This window comes from Equus przewalskii, chromosome 17 (genome assembly GCF_037783145.1).
Source record: "Equus przewalskii isolate Varuska chromosome 17, EquPr2, whole genome shotgun sequence".
NCBI classification, from domain to species: domain Eukaryota; kingdom Metazoa; phylum Chordata; class Mammalia; order Perissodactyla; family Equidae; genus Equus; species Equus przewalskii.
This window is the reverse complement of record NC_091847.1, coordinates 25,551,076-25,571,050: the sequence shown is the minus strand read 5'-3', so window position 1 is coordinate 25,571,050 and position 19,975 is coordinate 25,551,076. Positions and strand designations below refer to the sequence as shown.

The following is a 19,975-nucleotide window of genomic DNA, read 5'->3' as shown; positions in this document are numbered from 1 at the left end:
AAACAGGTTAGAAACAATGATGCTCCGTGGGGATGTCATTGGGAGATGTAAGAACTACGGGTTAGTTAAACCCAATCCCTTCCCATCCCCTTCTTCTCAGCTTCTCTCTACTACAGGGCCGTAAAGACTAAAAATTTCTTTGCTCATGCTCTTTTGAAGTTGCCACTTCAGAAGGCGATGAATCATAAGCAGGAATCTGCTAGGCTTTTCTGGGAGAGATTTTACACTTTGGATAAAGGGACAGATGAAGTTGCACTGCTGCTTCTCCCGTCTTCCTTCTCTCTGCCTTAAATAGAACTGTGATTAGCTGGATTTGGGACAACTGTCTTCTGACTTGTGACCATGATGTGAGAAGCCTGAGAAAAATCTGAGAGCGCTCTGGAAATGCCAATCAGACATTACTCTGCTGTTGGGTGCATCCCAGCAGCCTCCTGCCTCAAGTCTTCCATGGCGAGAAAAAGAAATCCCTAATTTTTCACTGGCATCTTGTAGCTGAAAATCTTCATAATTGGTTCAGGAATATTAAAGGAAAGACTAACCCTGACAGGGTGGAATGAAGAAGTAATTAGTTGAAAAGAGAAAGAACAGGAAAGTGTCATAGTTGAGTCTAAAGGTCTAGAAGGATGGTGGCATGAAACAATAGGGTCATTTTTGGGGGAAAGAAATCTGGAGTGTACCGATCTCAAGATGCACATAGGACTTCCAGGTGTAACAGGCAGATGGGCATAAATAATGATTTTCGAGTGTGCGAGCAGCCTATTGCTTTCACTTGGCAGCGAGAGCTAAATCATGGCAGTGGTTAAAATCTCTAGGGATAGTAACTCAAAGGACAGTGGAGAACATTCAGTGGGTGTAGAAAAGAAGAAATGATTAGTAGAAATGAGTAACAAAACATGAAAAGTATAGAAATACGGAAGTAACACAGAGCTCCAAAATGAGGGGTTGGCCAATAATATAAAATAAAGTAGATGGCTTCAGTGAGAAAAATGAAAATCTATCTCCAACCTGATGTCTCTTTCATATGCTGGCATTCCCCTATAAATGGGTCCTCCAACCTGACCCCATGTTTAATTTTCCTCAGCCCCCCCCTACTTGTCACCATCTCAAGTCTTCTCCTCAATAAGGAAAAGCCTTAGCATCTTAAATTCATTATGTGAATCAAAGCCATGCTATCAATTGTTCTTTTATTAATTAATTTATTTTTCCTCTTAGATGATCACTAAAAATTTTTATTTTCTCTCTCCTTCAAAATCAATTTCTATACCATCTACATCAAATAACAAGACAGAAAACCAAAGGGAAAATTGGGCAAGACACTTGCACAAGCATTTCATAAAAGAAGATACTCAGAGGCTAAAATACATTTGAAAGATCCTTAACTTCATCCACAGTCAGGGAAGTGCAAATTAAAACCACAGTGCCTGACCATTTCAAACTAATCAGATAGGCTATTGGTGAAGACAGACGTAGAGCAACAGAAATGCTCAAACATGCTGGTGGCAGTAGATGCCAAATAGATACAAATCTTTGGAAAGTTGACATTATTGTTTAAAATTGAACATACATTAACTTATGTTCCAAGAATTCCAGTTCCAGGTATATATTAATAAAAATGGGTATGAATGACTACGAGAAGAAATTTCTAAGAATGTTCAGAGTAGCATTTATTGTAATCGCCCTCATATGGAAATAAAACCCAATATCTATCCTGATTAGAATGGAGAAAAATAAATTATCTATTTCATACATTGTAATAATATATTGAAATGAAAAGAAAAACAAACAAAACTATTGCTAAATCCAACATGATTGAATCTCACAAACACGGCAGTGAACAAATAAGACAGACACAAAGGAATATATATTAACCCACTTATATAAAGTTCAAAGATGGACACAGCTAATATATGTGATTAGAAGTCAGAAGAGTGGAACTTTTAGACGGGAGGTAACAGGCAGTATTTGGGAGAAGACACTACTGAGGATGCTGAGTGTTATATACATTCTAGAAGTTTCTTGATGTGGATGATGGTTATAAGGCTTCAAAATAACTCAAGCCACTTACTTATAATTTATGCTCTTTACATATAAATATATACATTTCTTTAATTAGTGTATTTTTCAAAATTCATGTCCCCACTTCCCTTTCACATGATTTTGAAGTTTTTACTTCAAAATCTACTCTTGTTAACTTTCATTGCTCCATCTCAACATCATTTTTGATTCCTACCATACATCATTTCTGGGAACCTTCCTCTTTTTTATCTCACTTAGCCATTCCGAACAGTAGCTCTTTTACGCCTTTTTTCCCTCTAGGTTTTCCTGACTCTTTCTTGATTGGCATCTTTAATTTTCTCTCAGTCTCTCTGTTCAGCTTTATCTTCACAGACTCCTCAAGAGAGCTATGTACCTCTATGTTTTAAAGAACTTCTCAACCTCCACTGAGAATGGGGGGAATTGTCTAGCAAGAGTATAAATGTTTGTTAGAATAATTTTGAGAATGGATAAATTGAACTCTGCTATATCACCATTGCACTCCCATAGTATCCATCACTTCTGTGCAGTTACATTTAGATGAAACTGCTCATTCCTACCTTCCTTTATTTGACTGAAAGCTCAATGAGAGTTTCACTTGGTAGGCACTTTTTCTAAGTGAATCAAAGCCTGCAAAATACTGAGAATGGTTTTAGCAACCAAAGTAGTTACGAATGAGAATTATACATAACACCTAAGTAAACACATTTATTTTGTTTTTTAAGGGGAAACAAAAAGAAAATATATATCTGAGCCACCTTCCAAAAGTTCGGATTTGTTGAAGACACTGGAAACATCACTTAATAGCAGCAGGTGTGCAAACTCTTCATTCTCAATGCTGAATTTAGGAAGTGGGTCCTGTTATTCCAAATTAACACTTCTGAAAACAGACACTCAGAAAAGTCAAGTAACTTGCCCAAGGCCATACATCAATTAAACGACCTAACCAAGATTGGAACCTGGGACTGTGTGCCTCCAAAACTTAAATTCTTTCTTCTCTGTGTTCCTGCCTCATTCCTATGAAGGTTAATGAGACGTGCATGTATACCAAGGGGACCAGGGACTGCTGATTACATTCATAACGTTTTAAAATACGATTATTTATTGGCTTCCCTTTATTTTGGTGCTTAACATTTAATACCTAAATTAAGAAGACATTATCTTTATATCTTTTGTAATGCACCACTTTCACAGTTATCCATCAAACCAGTTGGAAGTTGAGACTGGAAATTCCTAGAGACTGCTGATAACGGTACTAAATTTCTTTTCATTAGTTCCATTCATTAGCTTCAATAACTGAATATATTAACTAGACCTCACACATATATTAATTCCATAACTTATTAATGTTCAGAATAAAATTCGATTGTCACCTTTTTAAATGCATGACTTGATTGCTGAATCAAATATAACTGTTATTTAAGAATTTTAAACACAAATTGTAACTGTTGAATGTTCTTCATTTGATTTCTTTTTTCAGGCAAACAAATACTAAAAACACTTTTTTACAAACACAAATATAAAGACATGATTTCAAAATAGTAAACAATTTAAGTGTGATTTAGTACTATGTGGGGAAAAACTCTCGTAGAGGCAGTATAATAATTTCACAAGATTCTTAGAGACAAGTTGGCTTCCTCAAAGTAAACTGTAAAACCTGACCTACTGATAAACTTTTATTCTGTGATCTCTCCTTCTTCTTAGGGTATTTAGGGTTAAGTGAGAACTGGATTATATTTAGAATGCGTTACAGTATGACAAACCACCAGAGCTGAGTTTCTAACGGTCCTAGCATGCAGTTACTATCCTAAGTATGCTGTCTGCTTCCTGCCGACTGAGCAGCTCGGTACCAATGACATCACCTGCAGGAAGCTCATCAGTCCCGCTGACTAGAGGCAAACACTGGGAGAGCAGATGCTAGTAAGGAGGTGAGACCACAGAAGTGACAAAGAGGTTTAAATAGAGATGCCTAAAGCAAAAAAGAGTATAGATATCCTTTTATGTAAAACTGACTTTTTTTGTAGCTCTTTAAATACTTTTACATAGACACAAACAAAGGTATTTCACCAGAAGTGCAGTTACAGTAGTCCTCAGTAGGGTGAGGTTTGGGGTGAGGCGGGAAGGAGAAAATGATGAGCATACCTTTGCTTGTCCAGCTTTGGTGATGGCAGGTATATTAAAGAGCTGTCCAGTATAAAAATGCAGCCCGCTGAACAGAATTACTGCAATCGAGTCTCCTTCCTTGTCAATTACTTCAAGGATATCCTCTATTCTCAAGGTTTCTTCCCCCTAAAGTCAAGTTGGGCACAAGTTACATCATATCCACAGTAATAAATTTGTCACTTCTTACTTCCCAGTCTAAAATTCACCATGAACTCCTTCCTACCACAGGAAAAATCAAAGATAAATTCCTTTTCGAGATTAATGATCTTCAAAAATCTGGCAAAAGAGCAGCATTTGAGCTGCTTTTTGTTATTATTAAGATGATAATAAAATAGTAAGAAGAGGATTATAAAGTGTATACCCTTGCAAAACCCTACTTCCTTGATTTATTCTTCAGTTTTTCAATTAATCTGTACTATTTGCATGTCTATAAATTGTTTCCTCCCCATTCCCATCCAATAAAATACCAGAAAGTACAAGAAGTCCATGAAATATTAAATGGCAAGAGAAATTTATTAGAAATCATTATTTCACTTATCAATCTAATATCATGTTATCTTTTGCAGAAAAAAACACTTATATATCTTTCATCTGAGTATAACCTAACCAATATCTTCTATTAACTTCAGTAAAATCTCCTCCACACCAATCCAAGGTTAAGACTCAAACATGAAGAAAAATATTAATAAAACTCAATTATTAAGGTTGCTTTTCTCTACATCTGCCCACCTAAGACTAATGATTTTACTTAGTGAAAATTGTGAATAAATCTAGATTTGGTCTTGCAAATAATTTGAGTAAAAAGAAATCGGCTAAAGATGAAGTATCTATTTGTATCCTAACAATTCTTACTTATGAAATCTTCATGAATTTCCTCCAGTGCTAAATCTGACATGATTTTGAGGTCAAAGCATCATTAACTCCATTAATATCTGGGGGAAGCTCATTGAGGTATTTATAAATTTTCCTTCAGTTATTTTTAAGTTTTGGTAATTCTTACTATTTGCCAATTACTGTGCCCCATCTTAGATATATATTGTATATAACACAAATATAATACATACTCTAGTTTCTACTAGAAGCCTGGAACTTGTTTACAAATGAGAATCTATAAAAACAGTATTGATATTGAAATCTCGGAATTATTAAGTGACACGAACTTTGTATATTAAGAGGATTTCAGTAATTCTAAGAAAATTTCTAAGTAAAATTAATGACATGATAATCCAAAACTCTTTTTTCTTAGAAGAATCTAATATGGTTTATTCACCATAATTTCCAAAAACGAGTAAGGAAAGTACACATATACTAATGCTTAATTTTTTTCTTTAAAGAATCAGTACTGTGCGAATAAGAAATCTATTCCTTAATGATAGGTTATGGTCCTCTCTCATGTTGACTTGCTCTAATCTAGTAATGCTAAAGAGTGCTCCCAAGATTATGACTCACTCATGAGGCTCCACAATACCTGTCACTTTTAACATTAAAACTTGTGTTATATTAGGCTATATTCATTTTTGCTGGAAATTAGCAATTTATATTATATTATATTATATCATATTAGCAATTATGACCTATGAAACCAGATATCCTCTCACAGGTGTGAAAACTTTCTATTCCATTAATTTATTACATGTTGGCAAACAGAAGTGAATGGAGTAGATTTTAATTTCTCAAAGTATTGAGAAATAATACTTTGTTCAAACATTGGTTTAATAGCCCGGGAACATCATTTGTGAAACCTAAAATTTATTCTGTGTGGATCTCTTGGTGCCCAATTACACAAGCTGCAGGGTTTATATGTCAAAGTCTGTACAACTTATCTTTATATCTTTATTAATGTAAAGCGCACAGTATTTTAGATCTGGAACATAAGGTCAAGCTTGATTAGGTGTTTCCTTTGTTAGCTGTTTAAATATGAAGGAATCTCAGAGAGATAAAGTATCTTTCCCGAATCCTTTACCCAGTAAGTTGGTGATTCTGAGATTTCTCTGGGATATACTAGCCAGGCTGTAAAGCCCAAGCTTTTCCCGCTACACCACATCCCTTTCTACACCCTAGTCCATAAAAAAAGGAAACATTTGATGCTTAAATTAAAAGGAGACATAAAAGATAGGCATCATTCAATTTCAACAAATATCACTAGTCTTTAACATCATTTAATGGTATCCAAAGGTAACGGCATTTGAATATGAAAGTAATATATGCAATTTGTCATCCCTCTCATCCCATTGAAGAATATGGCAGATTCCAGTGGCATTAATAGAAAAATAGTTTGCTTGTAATGTGACTACCCTTTGAAAAACTAAAATAAATACACTTCTGAGTTAATTCTCCCTTTCAAGCAAAATGACCTAACAGTAACAGAAGAATAGGTCTTTTATACTTCCTTGAAATTTCCATTAAAGTAATGAAGACAATAAACTTTTGAGGAAAACGAAGAAAAAATCAATACTAAACAGAAGCATGATGAATATTTCTTTCTCTTTCTCATATACCTCTCTTGGCTTTATAATCCGCATACTTTCCTCAATGGGAAGTCCATGCAGTTGAAGCTGTGATTCAATAGCATACTGGAAAAGAAGGATGATTTATTAAAGCAAGTCCAGTGCACAGAAGTGCATTGAAATAACTTGGAAAGGAAGTGATAAAATAACAATAAGAGCATATAATTATAACAAATCCAAGGTCAAAGTTAAAAGGGACTAAACAGAATACATCAGAGAAGAGCTGTTTAATATAATTTACTTGCAGGAATCAGAACATCCCATCAAACACTAAATACTGAGCTGAATGGAAACACAGGGGTCAACCACACTTTAGGGAATTACAAGAGATTTTTGAATAAGATATTAAATCACCCGATCTAAGTCAAAACCAGAGTTTACAAAATAACCAAAGTGAGCAGTGTGGATGTGATATGCTTGAAAATAGGATAAAGAAGTGGCTTACCTTAGAAAGAGTAAGCTAGTAAAAGGAAAGAACATCAAAAAGCTCCCTTTATTTAGAGTACAAGATATGGATGGGGACAAGCAATTACAGGGACGTTGAATTTTTTAAAGATATTAGGATTTTGATCCTTTTTAGTAAGATAATGGCTATTAATTAGTAAGATAATGGCTATTAATTTGTACATAATTAAATGACTTAAAATTACAAGATGCAGGCTAGAATAGTTAATGGTGATAACACAAAGGCACAAATCAAGTTTCTTTAGCCCTAAAACGGAAATAGCAATATACTTTTATTTGTGTAGGTGTCTGGAACAATCAGATTTCTTATCAACTAAATTGCTGATAAAGTAGCAAGATTTTTTTAGTGAACGACAAGAATTATTTTTAATCTTTAATAAATATTTATTCTATAATAATGCACCAATAATTATGCTAGCATGCAATGGAAACAAATGCACAAATAAAAGTTTATATTCCTATTCCATGTAGCTAAAGGGTTAAGCACTGAGTTATGTATCGATTTGATTTTAGAAAATAAAACAGCAACAAGAATTAATAAAACATTTATAACTGCACTTGATTTAGACCAGTGGTTTGCTCAATGTCTTTAAAAAGACTAATAAATCAATGTTCCTATTCAATCCTTTCCTCCCTTAACACATGTTTTACTTGAACAAAAGAAATAAAGCTACAATCTATTAAAAATGCCTAAATCAAAAGCATTTGTCAGATCTTTTTATTATAAGGTTACTTGGAAAAGACTAGTGAGTAAACATTCAAGTCAGGCAAATGATATGCTCCTCTAGAAGAGTACAAAGAATATAAATACAATTTGAAAAATCCTTACGTGATCTGAAGGGAAGGCTTTGGCTTCTAGAAGAATTTTATACCGTTTTGGCGTAGGCTTAAAAAACGATAACTGCAATGAAATTGATTTATTGAGAAAAGTGTTAATACACAATTTATACATTTGTTCATTTTACACCACACTTTCATTTTACAATCTCCAGCATTTTAAAGGCATTAATTAATTAAACATTTAGACGTCTTTCAAGGGTAACTTTTCCAATTAGCCTTGCTTCCAATGCACTATAAAGAGGAAGAGGATATTGGCTCTTTTGTCAATACAAATTACATTTGTCAATGGAAATGCAAACTTGGGGGAAAATGTGAATATGATAAAATCAAATTCTCAAACTTAAATTTTAATTGACAAGTTATCTTCCAAATGCATTTAATAGTAATTCTTGTATTGTGAGACTGAACTATCATGTTGTATGTATGTCTTAGTCACTGCTGACTTGGTTTTGAGTATATAATATTTCCACTGTTTTATTACTTTATGAAATATTATTTTAGGTCCAATGAAAAGTACCTATCCCTCATGAAACATTTGACATTTCTAGAGGCACCAGGAAGAAGTAGCTTGTTAGTTCCGGGAGGCCCTTTCATTGCTCCTCAGAGTTCCTGGAGAATAAATACTGACTGACGATAATAACAATGGAAATGATCGCTACTGTTAATTGGGTGTTGATCATTGGTCAGGGTGCTAAAGCAATATTCACATGGTACCACATTTTATACTTGTGCATACCTATGAGGTAGGTATTATTGTCTGCATTTTTACAGAGAAGAAAATCAAGATTTAGAAATGCCAAAACCTGCGTTCCAAAGTCAAACAGCCATTAAGTAGCTTAGCTGGGAGTCAAACGTAGGGATGTCTGAACTTAAAACCATGCTGTTTACCATCTTACTTAACATACTCCACAAGCATGCTCTTTCAGGCATATTTAATAATCATTTCTCCATTTTATTAAAATAAAATATTAACATCTTCTCGTGCATCTTGGTCATGTAGGCATGTTTTCAATAACTCACTTAAAAAATGAAATAATTTTTCCTAGCATCAAGCAATTACGAAAGGCATATTATTCCAAATCAAGAATATAGTTGAGAATTTAAGGTTTACATATTTATTACATACTTAGGACATAAGAAGCACTTTAAACACAGTAATTATTTAAGATACTAGATCTCTTTTCTCCAATTTAGTTTTATTTTCTAATTTTTTTAACCTACTCCTTAAAAATTAATCTACAAAAAATACTGATCAATAATCTCACCCTACTAAATTCTGGCATATTGAAAAACTATTTCTCTGAAAAACTCAGTGTTTGCTAGCATTTGTACATGATGGTTTTGTGGCCTTGAAAGCACTTTTGCTTTTCACCCACTGTGACTCTTATTCCTTAGGTTCTGAGATAAGAGCTATTCATTTTTCTAAAGCTCTTTCCAAGCGTCGACTCTTCCATAATTATGAAGAAGCCATTCCATTATGGTCCGGCATTTCCTGGTAAAAAATAAATAACCTCACAACTTATTTTTAAATAAGCAAACCACCAGATGCTCATGAATTAAAGATAGAAAAATGTCAGATTCTGTAAATGAGTGTATACTAAACATTGATGGGAAAGGAAACTTACCAGTAGAAGATGTAAATTAACAGTCAAACCATTCATTAGGCCTATTTCCTTCTCGTTGGCTCCTGCAAAATAAATATATCATAATTTAGATTTTTCTATCAGTTCTAAAGACACATGGAAAAACGAAGTCAGGAGGTTTCACTTCATCCTTAATGTTTTTAGAGATAAGGGCATATTTGATGTGTCATCTCAAAGAAATGGAAGTTTTCCCACTTGACTCATTTTATCAAACAATATCTGGACTCACATGCACATAGCTAGCTAAAAATTGTATTTCCTTTTTGATATAGTAAATAATAACAACAAAATAATGAAGCATTTCCTTTTTCCTGTAAACTAAAAATGATTTATCCCATTATCAGCTGGTTTGTCAAATTCCCACAGAGCACATTTTCGAGGTAAGTGTATCTCTAAAAGGAATCTAAAAAGAAATGAAGGCCAATCACATTTTTAAAGCTGGTTGTTTCTAATGTCAAATTCAAATGCAGCTTTCATAAAAGAGGGCTTTTTTGCCAAACATAATTCACTGTTATTACAGTGAGATATACAAGAGTTTATAAGACAAAAGAGCCAGGAAGCAAAATACAAAGAGCTAAAGAGCTCTGGGCTTTATTCATACACACTGATACAAGATAATTAATATAGATATGCATTGTCTGATGGAGAACACAGGCAAAATTAAGATATCCACTACACAATCGTAATCAGATCTAATTCCTATAACAAGGGTTTTGGCGCTTAAAATAGATCCAGAGACAATACTAACACTTTCCTTATTTTTAGTTCTTATCATGTCTCTCTTTTTTTTTTTTTTTTGAGGAAGATTAGCCCTGAACTAACGTCCGCTGCCAAGCCTCCTCTTTTTGCTGAGGAAGACTGGCTCTGAGCTAACATCCATGCCCATCTTCCTCTATTTTATATGTGGGACGCCTACCACAGCATGGTTTGCCAAGCGGTGCCGTGTCCGCACCCGGGGTCTGAACTGGTGAACCCTGGGCCCCTGAAGTGGAACGAGCGCACTTAACTGCTGCGCCATGGGGCAGCCCCCTCTTATGATGTCTCTTAAAGGCAATTAGATCTGTGTCATAGGAAGGATGTCTCTTTACCATCAATGAGAAAAACGAGTTATGAGCTTTAATGTTTGTAAGACTGGACTAGGATTAGAGAAAATGTATAATACAAGTCCTACATTTTGTATCCAAAGAGATACTTCTGATAGAGTCCTCTTTTAAGAGAATGGCCAGTAAGAGGAATAACTAATCTAATTAAAAGATAGATTCCAGCATAAATTCAGTTGAAAGGAGGCCACTGGGATTAAGTGCGTAACTTAGGAATTTATATTTCAACATAGTCATTTAGGACTATGTCATTTAGGAAGGACCTGTGTCTTCATCTAGTCAAGAAAAACTTCTTGCTGCATTTAGCAGAGGATTTCCCCATTTGATATGCATGGTTGGTAAATAAGTGGTGAGTATTAAAAATGTATCCTGGTCACTCTAAATTGATTGTATCTGAAGTCCAGGGGCAATAGGAACAATCTCACTTCACATTCCTATTACTAAATAAAGTTTCTCTTAAACATACTAGATAGATATGAATGTGATAAACTTACGTCATATACAGTGGCAGATGCCCTCTCCTACAGTATGAAAATGTTTTTGACATACAATAAAGGAAGTGCAGCCAGCTTTATTATATTTGTGCCTTTGTATTATGGCATGAATTTTTCTGTTGTTTTTAAAACAAAACATTATCTAAGATACCTAATCTGATATTATCCTTACCTTCCTGTTAGCTGTTTACATGCACCTTTTCTGAAAACCATTTATTTCAATAAAAAATATTTTGTCAGGGAGAGTGGAAAGGGGGGAGTAATAATATAAAGAGAGAGCAGAATTAGCAGAAAGGGAAGCACTTGAAGGACTTTAATGAGAAGGAAACAAAAGAAGAAAAAAATTCAAAAATTAGTTATCACAAATGAAAGCAAAGAAATGGAAGAGTCAGGAAGATAGGGAGAGTTTCCATAGAATGTCAGGCATTCTGTTTTTGCTTAATGATTGCATCTTGATTAAAATGACTAGATTCCTCGGAAATTTTAGTCCTGCAAACAATACAGTGTTCATTTTGGATCACCTCACATTTTTCTTGCCTGGAATGTGATGAACAGATGTGCTGGGCTGAATTAATCTAGACAGACACTTGGCATTGTGTCCCCTCACTTTTAATGGCATACTAACACTTGGATCAATTCTTTGTAACTAACCCCTCACTGACTTGAATAATTTGTCTGCTCGCACGCACAAAGATTCTCTCACCTGAAACACTTTAAATTGAACCATGAGCTTCACAAAATGCTCTCCTCACCTGCTACTGAACTTTGTCAAGGCCGGTCAGGCCATTTAACATGTGTGCGTGCCCACACACGTATGTGAGGATGGTACAAATATTAAAGTTTCAGAACATTAACAGAAATGTTTATTCCAAATATAGCCTAAGGGCAGGAAAGAATCAAGTGTTCTTAACATCAAAGGGCAACAGATCAGACTGATTTTTAGTGTATTTTCATAGGAAAATTTACCCAATTGACCTCTCTCTTTTGGTTCAAATTGTACGTCTGAAATCAACATATGTTCTTCTAAGATAGTCCAGTACCATCTGCATTCCATAAGAAAATAAATCTTTTTTTTACAGAAATTCTTTAAAATTGCTTTTCTTTGTTCTTTTTCTTTTTCCTAAGAGCTCGTTTTGAATTAATGTTGAAACATCAAGAACTACAAGTATTGGGGAGCAAATTGTTTTGAAAACTTCCTGAAAGCTTCTCAGGTTTGGAAGAGTCTCTACTGAAGGAGACCATCCACAATTCACCGCAATAAATGTCAACATTTGAATCACTTCATCTGAGATGAATATGACGCAGGGTTCTCGTTTGAAGGGTGCTTTCCTGCTTGTTTATTTATTGAACATAATATTTTGCCTTACCAGAAGGTGAACCTTAGTTAAATGCAAGCACTGCCTTCTGATCTCAATGCCTGGCACACTAATCTGTATTGAGCCCTTGCAATGTGTCAAGGCTTCTAAATATGTGACTTGTATTGTCTCCTATAGTCTTCACAGTAATCCGATAAAGTATCTACTTGATTTTCCATTTTTATCAACGAGGAAACTGACATCCAAAGAGATGAATTAACTTGCCTGAAGTCTCACAGGTAGGAAGCAGGAAATAGAATCTTATCCTCTCTTAAAAAAAAAAATAATTAAAATCTTTGTTCAAGATTAGATTTGGAAGCATTGTTTACATTCAGTCCCTATAAGTCAAATAATGGAAGTCCCTGTTCATTATCAACATCCTTCTGCATCTTTCTAATCCTAATTTAATTTCAAATATTTTGCAAAGTGAAGATAACAGGGCCCCAAGTTCCTTAGTGTTTGATAAGAGGGTTCCCAATGGATCTCATAACTGCCATACCATGCTCTGTATATTTTATTAAGCAGATGCAAATGTTGTGGTGGATTTAGTTGTAAGGATTGTAGTTAGGCTATGTCCGAGAACTTTCCACTCTGTTTTTCAAGCAGCAAATTTCGGTGGCCTCTAGAGGAAGCCAGTGCATGGTTGAGGATTCGTAACTGTTTGGAGAGAGTTTCCAGGGATTATTGCTTCTCTGCGGGTCAACCAGAAGTTTCATAAAGCAAATTTATGTTCACATTACCACATTTTTATAAGCTGAAATTCATGTATGTAGTCCTTTGTGATTTTTATGTACCCAGGGAAAAGTAGGCTTAATAATAATACTAATAATATTCTTCAGCAGTTCTATTTCTAGTATCTTGATAATATGACATTAATTATAAGGGAAAGTTAGTCCATGTTTTGCAGAATTGTTGGCACTATATAAAATGTTTTATTAATAGTTTTTCTTCTCATCTGAAATTGAAATGCTTTTCTATGTCTAAGAATAAATATGATTGCTCATTGTCTCTTCCTCCTCTCTATCCATTCCATCAATTTGTACACATAATAATTTTTATTATCTTCCTGTTACTCCTTTTTGAGAAATTTTATGGTGAAATAAAGGCTGTGGTTTTAAGGACATGGAAGATTCAATCATAGGCCCAAATATACAACTTGTCTGTCTGTTTGCTCATGACACATTTAGACAGCCTAGTAAGTAGCAAAAATAAATTTGACTTCTGCTGCTCCTTCCTGTAGTTACCATATGATTATTTTAATTATTTTCTAATCTATACAGCATCACTTCCAAAGAGGATTTGAAGTTTCTTATATTACAATGTGAGGAAGGATGACAAAAAGTAGAAATAGAGTACAATATATGCAGATGAGAAACAAATTAGAAGCTGTTAAATGCTTTGCTACTTCAAATTTTCTCAGAACTTCCTAGTAACTGAAGCAAAAAGGGAATCTGCCTGGGATTTATAACAAACAAGATAAACACAAACACACATACAAACACCTTCTAAAAAAATCTGCTCCTACTAAAGCAAACAGAGCAAACTCATTAATTTTTCAACTCAACTTAAGAACAATTTCTCTGATATACACAAATATAAAAGCATAGAAATTTGGGGGATAATAGTTACTGAAATTAAAAAAGAAATCAAGCTTTTAAAATATTGCTCATAATACACTTTGCAGACGCTGTCAATTTGTATTCTTTTGGTTAAGAAAAAAGTGGTAGAAATATTTCTCCTAATAAAACATGAATTACAGAGAACAAAAGAGACATTTAATAAAATAATCAGGGGCCGGCCCTGTGGCAAATGGTTTAGTTTGTGTGCTCCACTTCAGTGGCCTGGGGTTCGCTGATTTGGATCTTGAGTCCATACCTACGGACCACTCATCAAGCCATGCTGTGGCAGCATCCCACATGGAGGAACTAGAATGACTTACAACTAGGATGTACAACTATGTACTGGGGCTTTGGGGAGAGGAGAAAAAAAAAGAAGAGGAAGATTGGCAACAGATGTTAGCTCAGGGCCAATCTTCCTCACCAAAAAAAGAAAGAAAAATTAAACAAAACAATTCACATCATCACAACTTAAAATAAATAAATTAATCAAATAATCATTAAACTAAATATCACCTTCATTCACTGACAATATTTCAAATGAACTATGACAATGCATTTGTCATGTAAGGCTTGATACTTTGGGAAGATACATATATATAATAAACAATATATATTTATTGAATTTCCTGTCTACAAAAGTGAGTACGCCTATTTCAAGGGATAATTTTTATCTTTTACATCCCTTATTATTAGAACCAAATGTGTGTAATTTAGTTAATACAACATTCAAGGACAAAAACACAGAAGAAGAAATGAAGTTTATCCCGTATGTGTTATAACTTTGTATGGTATTTCAAAGACACACAAAAATCTTTAAAGCTAGAGTTGATAAATATTCTTTAAAAAAATTTAATAAGTATAGTCCTTTTACTTTTCTAAATTGATTTGACATTTAGTCTTTTTTTTTTTCATTTTCCTTAGTAATGATAACGAGAGGTAGCTGGTTTGAAATTTCAGTGATCATTGCGACACAGAGGTATTTGCTGAGCAACAAAACACTTGCACGTTTAATAAGTTGCAATAGAGCTATAAACTTTTAAAGGGTCAAAGGAAATCTTTTTGCAGGATTTATTGGCTTCCTAAATAAATCTCACTCACTAACATCACCTTACCACTTCCCTGGCTTGTATATAAACATCCCAACTCTGTTAGAAGATGATAAATATTAAGAACAAAATAAGAGGATGAAAACACAATTTATGTTTTGAAAGCAAAACTAGTAAAGAAAAAAACAATCCACAGCTAAGGATAACATGTATGCTCAGGTCAAATTAATTCAGGATGTTTTTCAAGTTTTTTCTTTGACGTTTGAATAAATATAATTTGTTTCTAAAAAATGAACACCAATAAAAGCATTATTAAACAACGATTTAATACACCTTTAAACGTAACCCAGGATTGTTCTGGTGATTTCCTCCGTCAGGATATACACTCATCCAGATAAGGCTGATGGCCTGATCGCATGCTCTGTGTTCCCAAGAACCTGCCTGGTATAGAAGGACACGCTCGGTTTTCATCTTTACCTGCTCAGGTTGATAAAGATTCTGGCCTTGGGTCCCAGCCCCAGGAATTGACAGCTGTGCAGTTTCACCCTGGGGCTTCCTGTGAGTGGCCTGGACTCAGGCCCTACACCCTCAGCCTGGCTCCATGTGCTGCCCTGAAAATACTGTGCTTCCCAGCTTCCAACTGCTCCTTTCTTCAGCAATGGCTATATTTCTGGTCTATAGAGATTTCTGTTTAATTTTTTTTAGTATTGCTACATGTTTCTTAATCTAATTTTTTTCTATCATTTTTCTGTGTTTTGAATAGAAAGGAGCATTTTCAGTTTGTATTTAATCTGTTATCTTATAAAATGCAGAAGTCAATATTCTGATCCTATAATATAACAACATAGAACGGATAGAAGTATATGTAGTGTAATGATTACTCAATAATAACTAGTAGGAAATAGAGCTTGTTCTTTTGCTTGCAGTCCTTTTATGGAATGGGGTTGTTTTTTCAACTTTTTGAATAGGTATCACATTCATATGGTCCATAAACTAAAAATAGATTTTCCTTAGAAGTCTGGTAATTTGGGCTGTATTAAACATAAGAGCGTTCCCTGCTGTGCATGCGGTGGTGTTTGTTGTAAGGTGACCCTACTGGGACACTGTACTGGGAAAACTCATGTCAAAATCTTCAGGTTGTGGAAGTATCACAGAAAAGACTTTTCCAGTCTTCTGCATGGAAACTAGGAGCTAAGTTAGAGTAGAAGTGGATAAACGTTTATTTAACTCCTGTTTTCATCATGGAATATGTTATGGATTGAACTGCGTCCTCCCAAAATTCATATGTTAAAACCGTAACCCTCAATGTGACTAGATTTGGAGATAGGGCCTATAAAGAGGTGATATAGGTTAAATGAAGTCATAAGGGTGAGGCCTTAATCCAACAGGACTGGTGTCCTTACAAGAAGAGGAGGAGGCATCAGAGATCTCTCTGAGTGTGAAGAGAGGAAAGGCCAAGTGAGGACATAGAAGGTGGCCATCTCCAAGCAGGAAGGGAGGCTACACCAGAAACCAACCCTTGTCTTGGACTCCTAGTCTCTGTTCAGGACTATAATCAATTCGTGTTGTTTAAGCCGCCCAGTCTGTGGTGTTTTGTTATGGCAGCCGTGCTGGCTAATACACTGCACATACCCTCCCCTGAGACCCTCCCCTCTCCCTTCTCCAGAGACTCACCCAGGCTCTTCTGGAGGAGGGGTTGGGGACTCGCCCAGCAGCATGGAGTGGGCATGGGGATCTGGGATTCTAACTGCATTTTAAACAGCCTTTCAACAAATATCCCTGTTTTTATTCCTATCTTCACTCCCACTCCTCGAGTTGCATCTTGTGAGTAATTCTCAATCCTTTGAAGAATCAGCAGTGTAAAGCAGGTGACTTTCCATTTTGTCACCAATGGGAGATTAGGTTTACTTTTGTTTTTTACAAAGACAGTTACCACATGTGCAGCTGCCATATAACTACCAAAAAATATTATTACTATCATCTCTTTTGCCATTCTACTTGTCCTTTAGGGTTCACACTTTTTAAATTTTTTCTAACTTCATTAAGAGTTGTTTAGTGAGATTTCAGCAAAAAAGAGGACTTAAATGTGTGTGTTCAGTCCTCCATCATTACCTGGAAATTGCCTCTTTTTTGAAGCGCTTATCCCATTGATTAATTCTATATTTCTTTGCATTGTGTGACTATGTTTATATATTAATTTTATATTTCTTCCTTTACAGGGAGTCCCATGGGGATAAGGGTGGTGAGGATTCCTACCCATCATTTTATCCTCAGTGTCCACCACAAATCCTGACACACAGCAGAGATTCAATAATTATTTTTTGAATAAACAAGATATTCCCCAGATTTTCATCACTTGCTAATTGCCATAATTCTTCCCGGATGTAAGTCTTACTTTCCCCACTGTAATTCCATTTTCCTCCCAGCTCAAGTTGATTTTGTCTTCTGATTATTGGCCAAGATACAATTGGAACGAAGCGATAAAGACATTTTTAATGCTTGCCTCTGAGGAAGTGAAGTTTGAAAAAGCATTTCAACAGCAGAGGTTCCCTAAGTCCTCCAAATATTTCCAAGTAACACCGCTCCAAGTGCCTAAATATCGTTAATTTTTTTGTTCAACATCCTAAATTTTATATGAGATTTTGGGCAATGCTGAATATTCAGCCCAATTAAATAAATAACTTTTCTCAAAATGTTAACACATTTACCATCTAAAACTATCTAGAATACCACCAAGAGTACAGAGAACTCACTTTAGGAAACATGCTATAGAACATAAAACAGCATCCACTATATTATTTTCAACAATATCCAGCCTAAGCTTAAATAGATCACCATGGATAAAGCTGAAATGAGCCAAAAAATGATTGATGTTTTAGACCTTTAGCATGTGAAAGTTAGGGTTTATTTTACCATATAATAAAATCTTAGAAAATTCATTTAAGTTGATTTTTATAAAATTTGTCTGATTATAAATTAATATGATGCATGTGTTTTTCACTGGGGAGTAAACATTAGTGTCAAAATATACAAAAAATAATAACTTTTCTTTTATTTTTGTACCAAGTAACCCAGTTACGTTCATTATAGCAATCAAATGTCAGTTAAAGGTACACTTACTCTGTTCTATTACGGATTAAATAGAAAATCAGGACGGCCTTCAATAAGATTTTTACTTTATAAGCAATGTTTATAACTAAATGATAATATCTTTACAATTTGGGGGCAAAAACTCACTTTGTACTTACCTACAATGTCATTCATAAGGCCTACAATGGTCTCGTCTCCTGTAATCCAAGGACGTTTCCCTACCTCGTGACCATAGCCTCCCCTGGAATTGGAAAGGGACACAAAGAATCTTAGCTTCTGGGTGTGTGGGTATGTGCGCAAGATTTTTCAAATATCAGCATTAGCAACGGGACATTTCTAAATGAGTCTTTGTAACATTTTAGCAATTACTTGAAAGCATACTTTTTTAAAAACCAAAAGTAACACTTGAGAACTCTGTTTTTTAACTTGTCATTTTTAAATTTCTTTGATGTCTTTTTTGTTAGGGTTAGAGAAGATTACCCATATAATATTTCATTATTTTTCTCTATTTTAGAGTCTAAGATGTTCTTTTTTCTTTTGAAATTTTTGAGTCTACTTGAACACTCTACTTATATAACTATAGCACATACTAGTATCTATACTAAAACATACTATTTTTTGAGGCTGGAGATTAAATTATTATAAATTAAAATTTAAAATATAGCTACAATCTATAAATTAAATAGAAGTGTATAAATGTTACTATACTCATGATGACATTTTAAGTAGATAATGAAACTTGGCAATAATCAAAGCCAACACTACAGCTTGACTTATTTTCTAGCAATTTCCTCTATCATATTCCAGCTCAATTTTATCACTCTAGTACGTATCCCAGTAGGCATAAAGGAAAAACACAAAACATACGAGAACTTCAACTCTCAAGAAATTTCCATCAAATGAGGAAGGCAAATATATTTGAAAAATGTAAAAGAAATTAAAACAAAGGATCTGCGGAAGTGACTTTGTGCACTATCACAAACTTGTATCTTAGGGAGCTCTGAATTAGATTGTTCTTCATTCTTTTGGAATCCAAAAATTATGTAAACTCTGAAGAAAGGAGTGTGTGCTTTTTGTATAGTGCAAACAGTGTTTGAATCCACACTCTGGAATTCAGTGGACTGGCAGTGGCGAGCTGGGAAATCTGCTCTCAGAGGCGGAGAGCAGCGGAATATTCCACCCCCAAATATGCCACTGTGATGTACTCATTATCTTGAGCTGAAGGCACGTGAAAAACAGCAAATGCAGGGAGAGGCTTGCTCTGAACTCCCCTATCTGCCTATAGATGGATTCTTCAAAGGGAACTCAATTGTTATAAAACTCCTCCCCAGGAATTTTATCAACCAGGGAAAATGGACTCCTACCACAGAAGAGGCTAGAAGTGGAGACCACGCCCACACAGACTTTGTCACAAACCTCATATCTGCCGTGTATTCTTCAAGGGCCCATTCATCTCTCCTAAAAATTATTTAATATCCTGGAAGCGGCCTTCATCCGCTTCCCCTTTCCCTGTTAAGATGGTATTTAAGCCTGAATTCTAAACCACCTAGGGGAATTATTTTTCCCTGGCTATCTCCCTTTTATACAGGAGGTATTCATGTTAATAAACTTCTGTTAGT

General features: G+C 34.8%; 1 protein-coding gene across 4 annotated transcripts in view; it reads right to left on the bottom strand.

Moving 5' to 3' along the window:
* KYNU (kynureninase) overlaps positions 1-19,975 on the bottom strand; it is a 112,869-nt gene that overhangs the window by 56,499 nt on the left and 36,395 nt on the right. For all 4 annotated transcript variants that reach the window (XM_008529944.2, XM_070581268.1, XM_070581267.1 and 1 more), the window contains 5 exons: positions 18,515-18,597; positions 9,635-9,696; positions 7,999-8,070; positions 6,696-6,770; positions 4,177-4,323 (listed from right to left, as the gene is read on the bottom strand). In XM_008529944.2, coding sequence (XP_008528166.2) covers positions 4,177-4,323; positions 6,696-6,770; positions 7,999-8,070; positions 9,635-9,696; positions 18,515-18,597 — 439 coding nt within the window. The remainder of the gene's footprint in view (positions 1-4,176; positions 4,324-6,695; positions 6,771-7,998; positions 8,071-9,634; positions 9,697-18,514; positions 18,598-19,975) is intronic.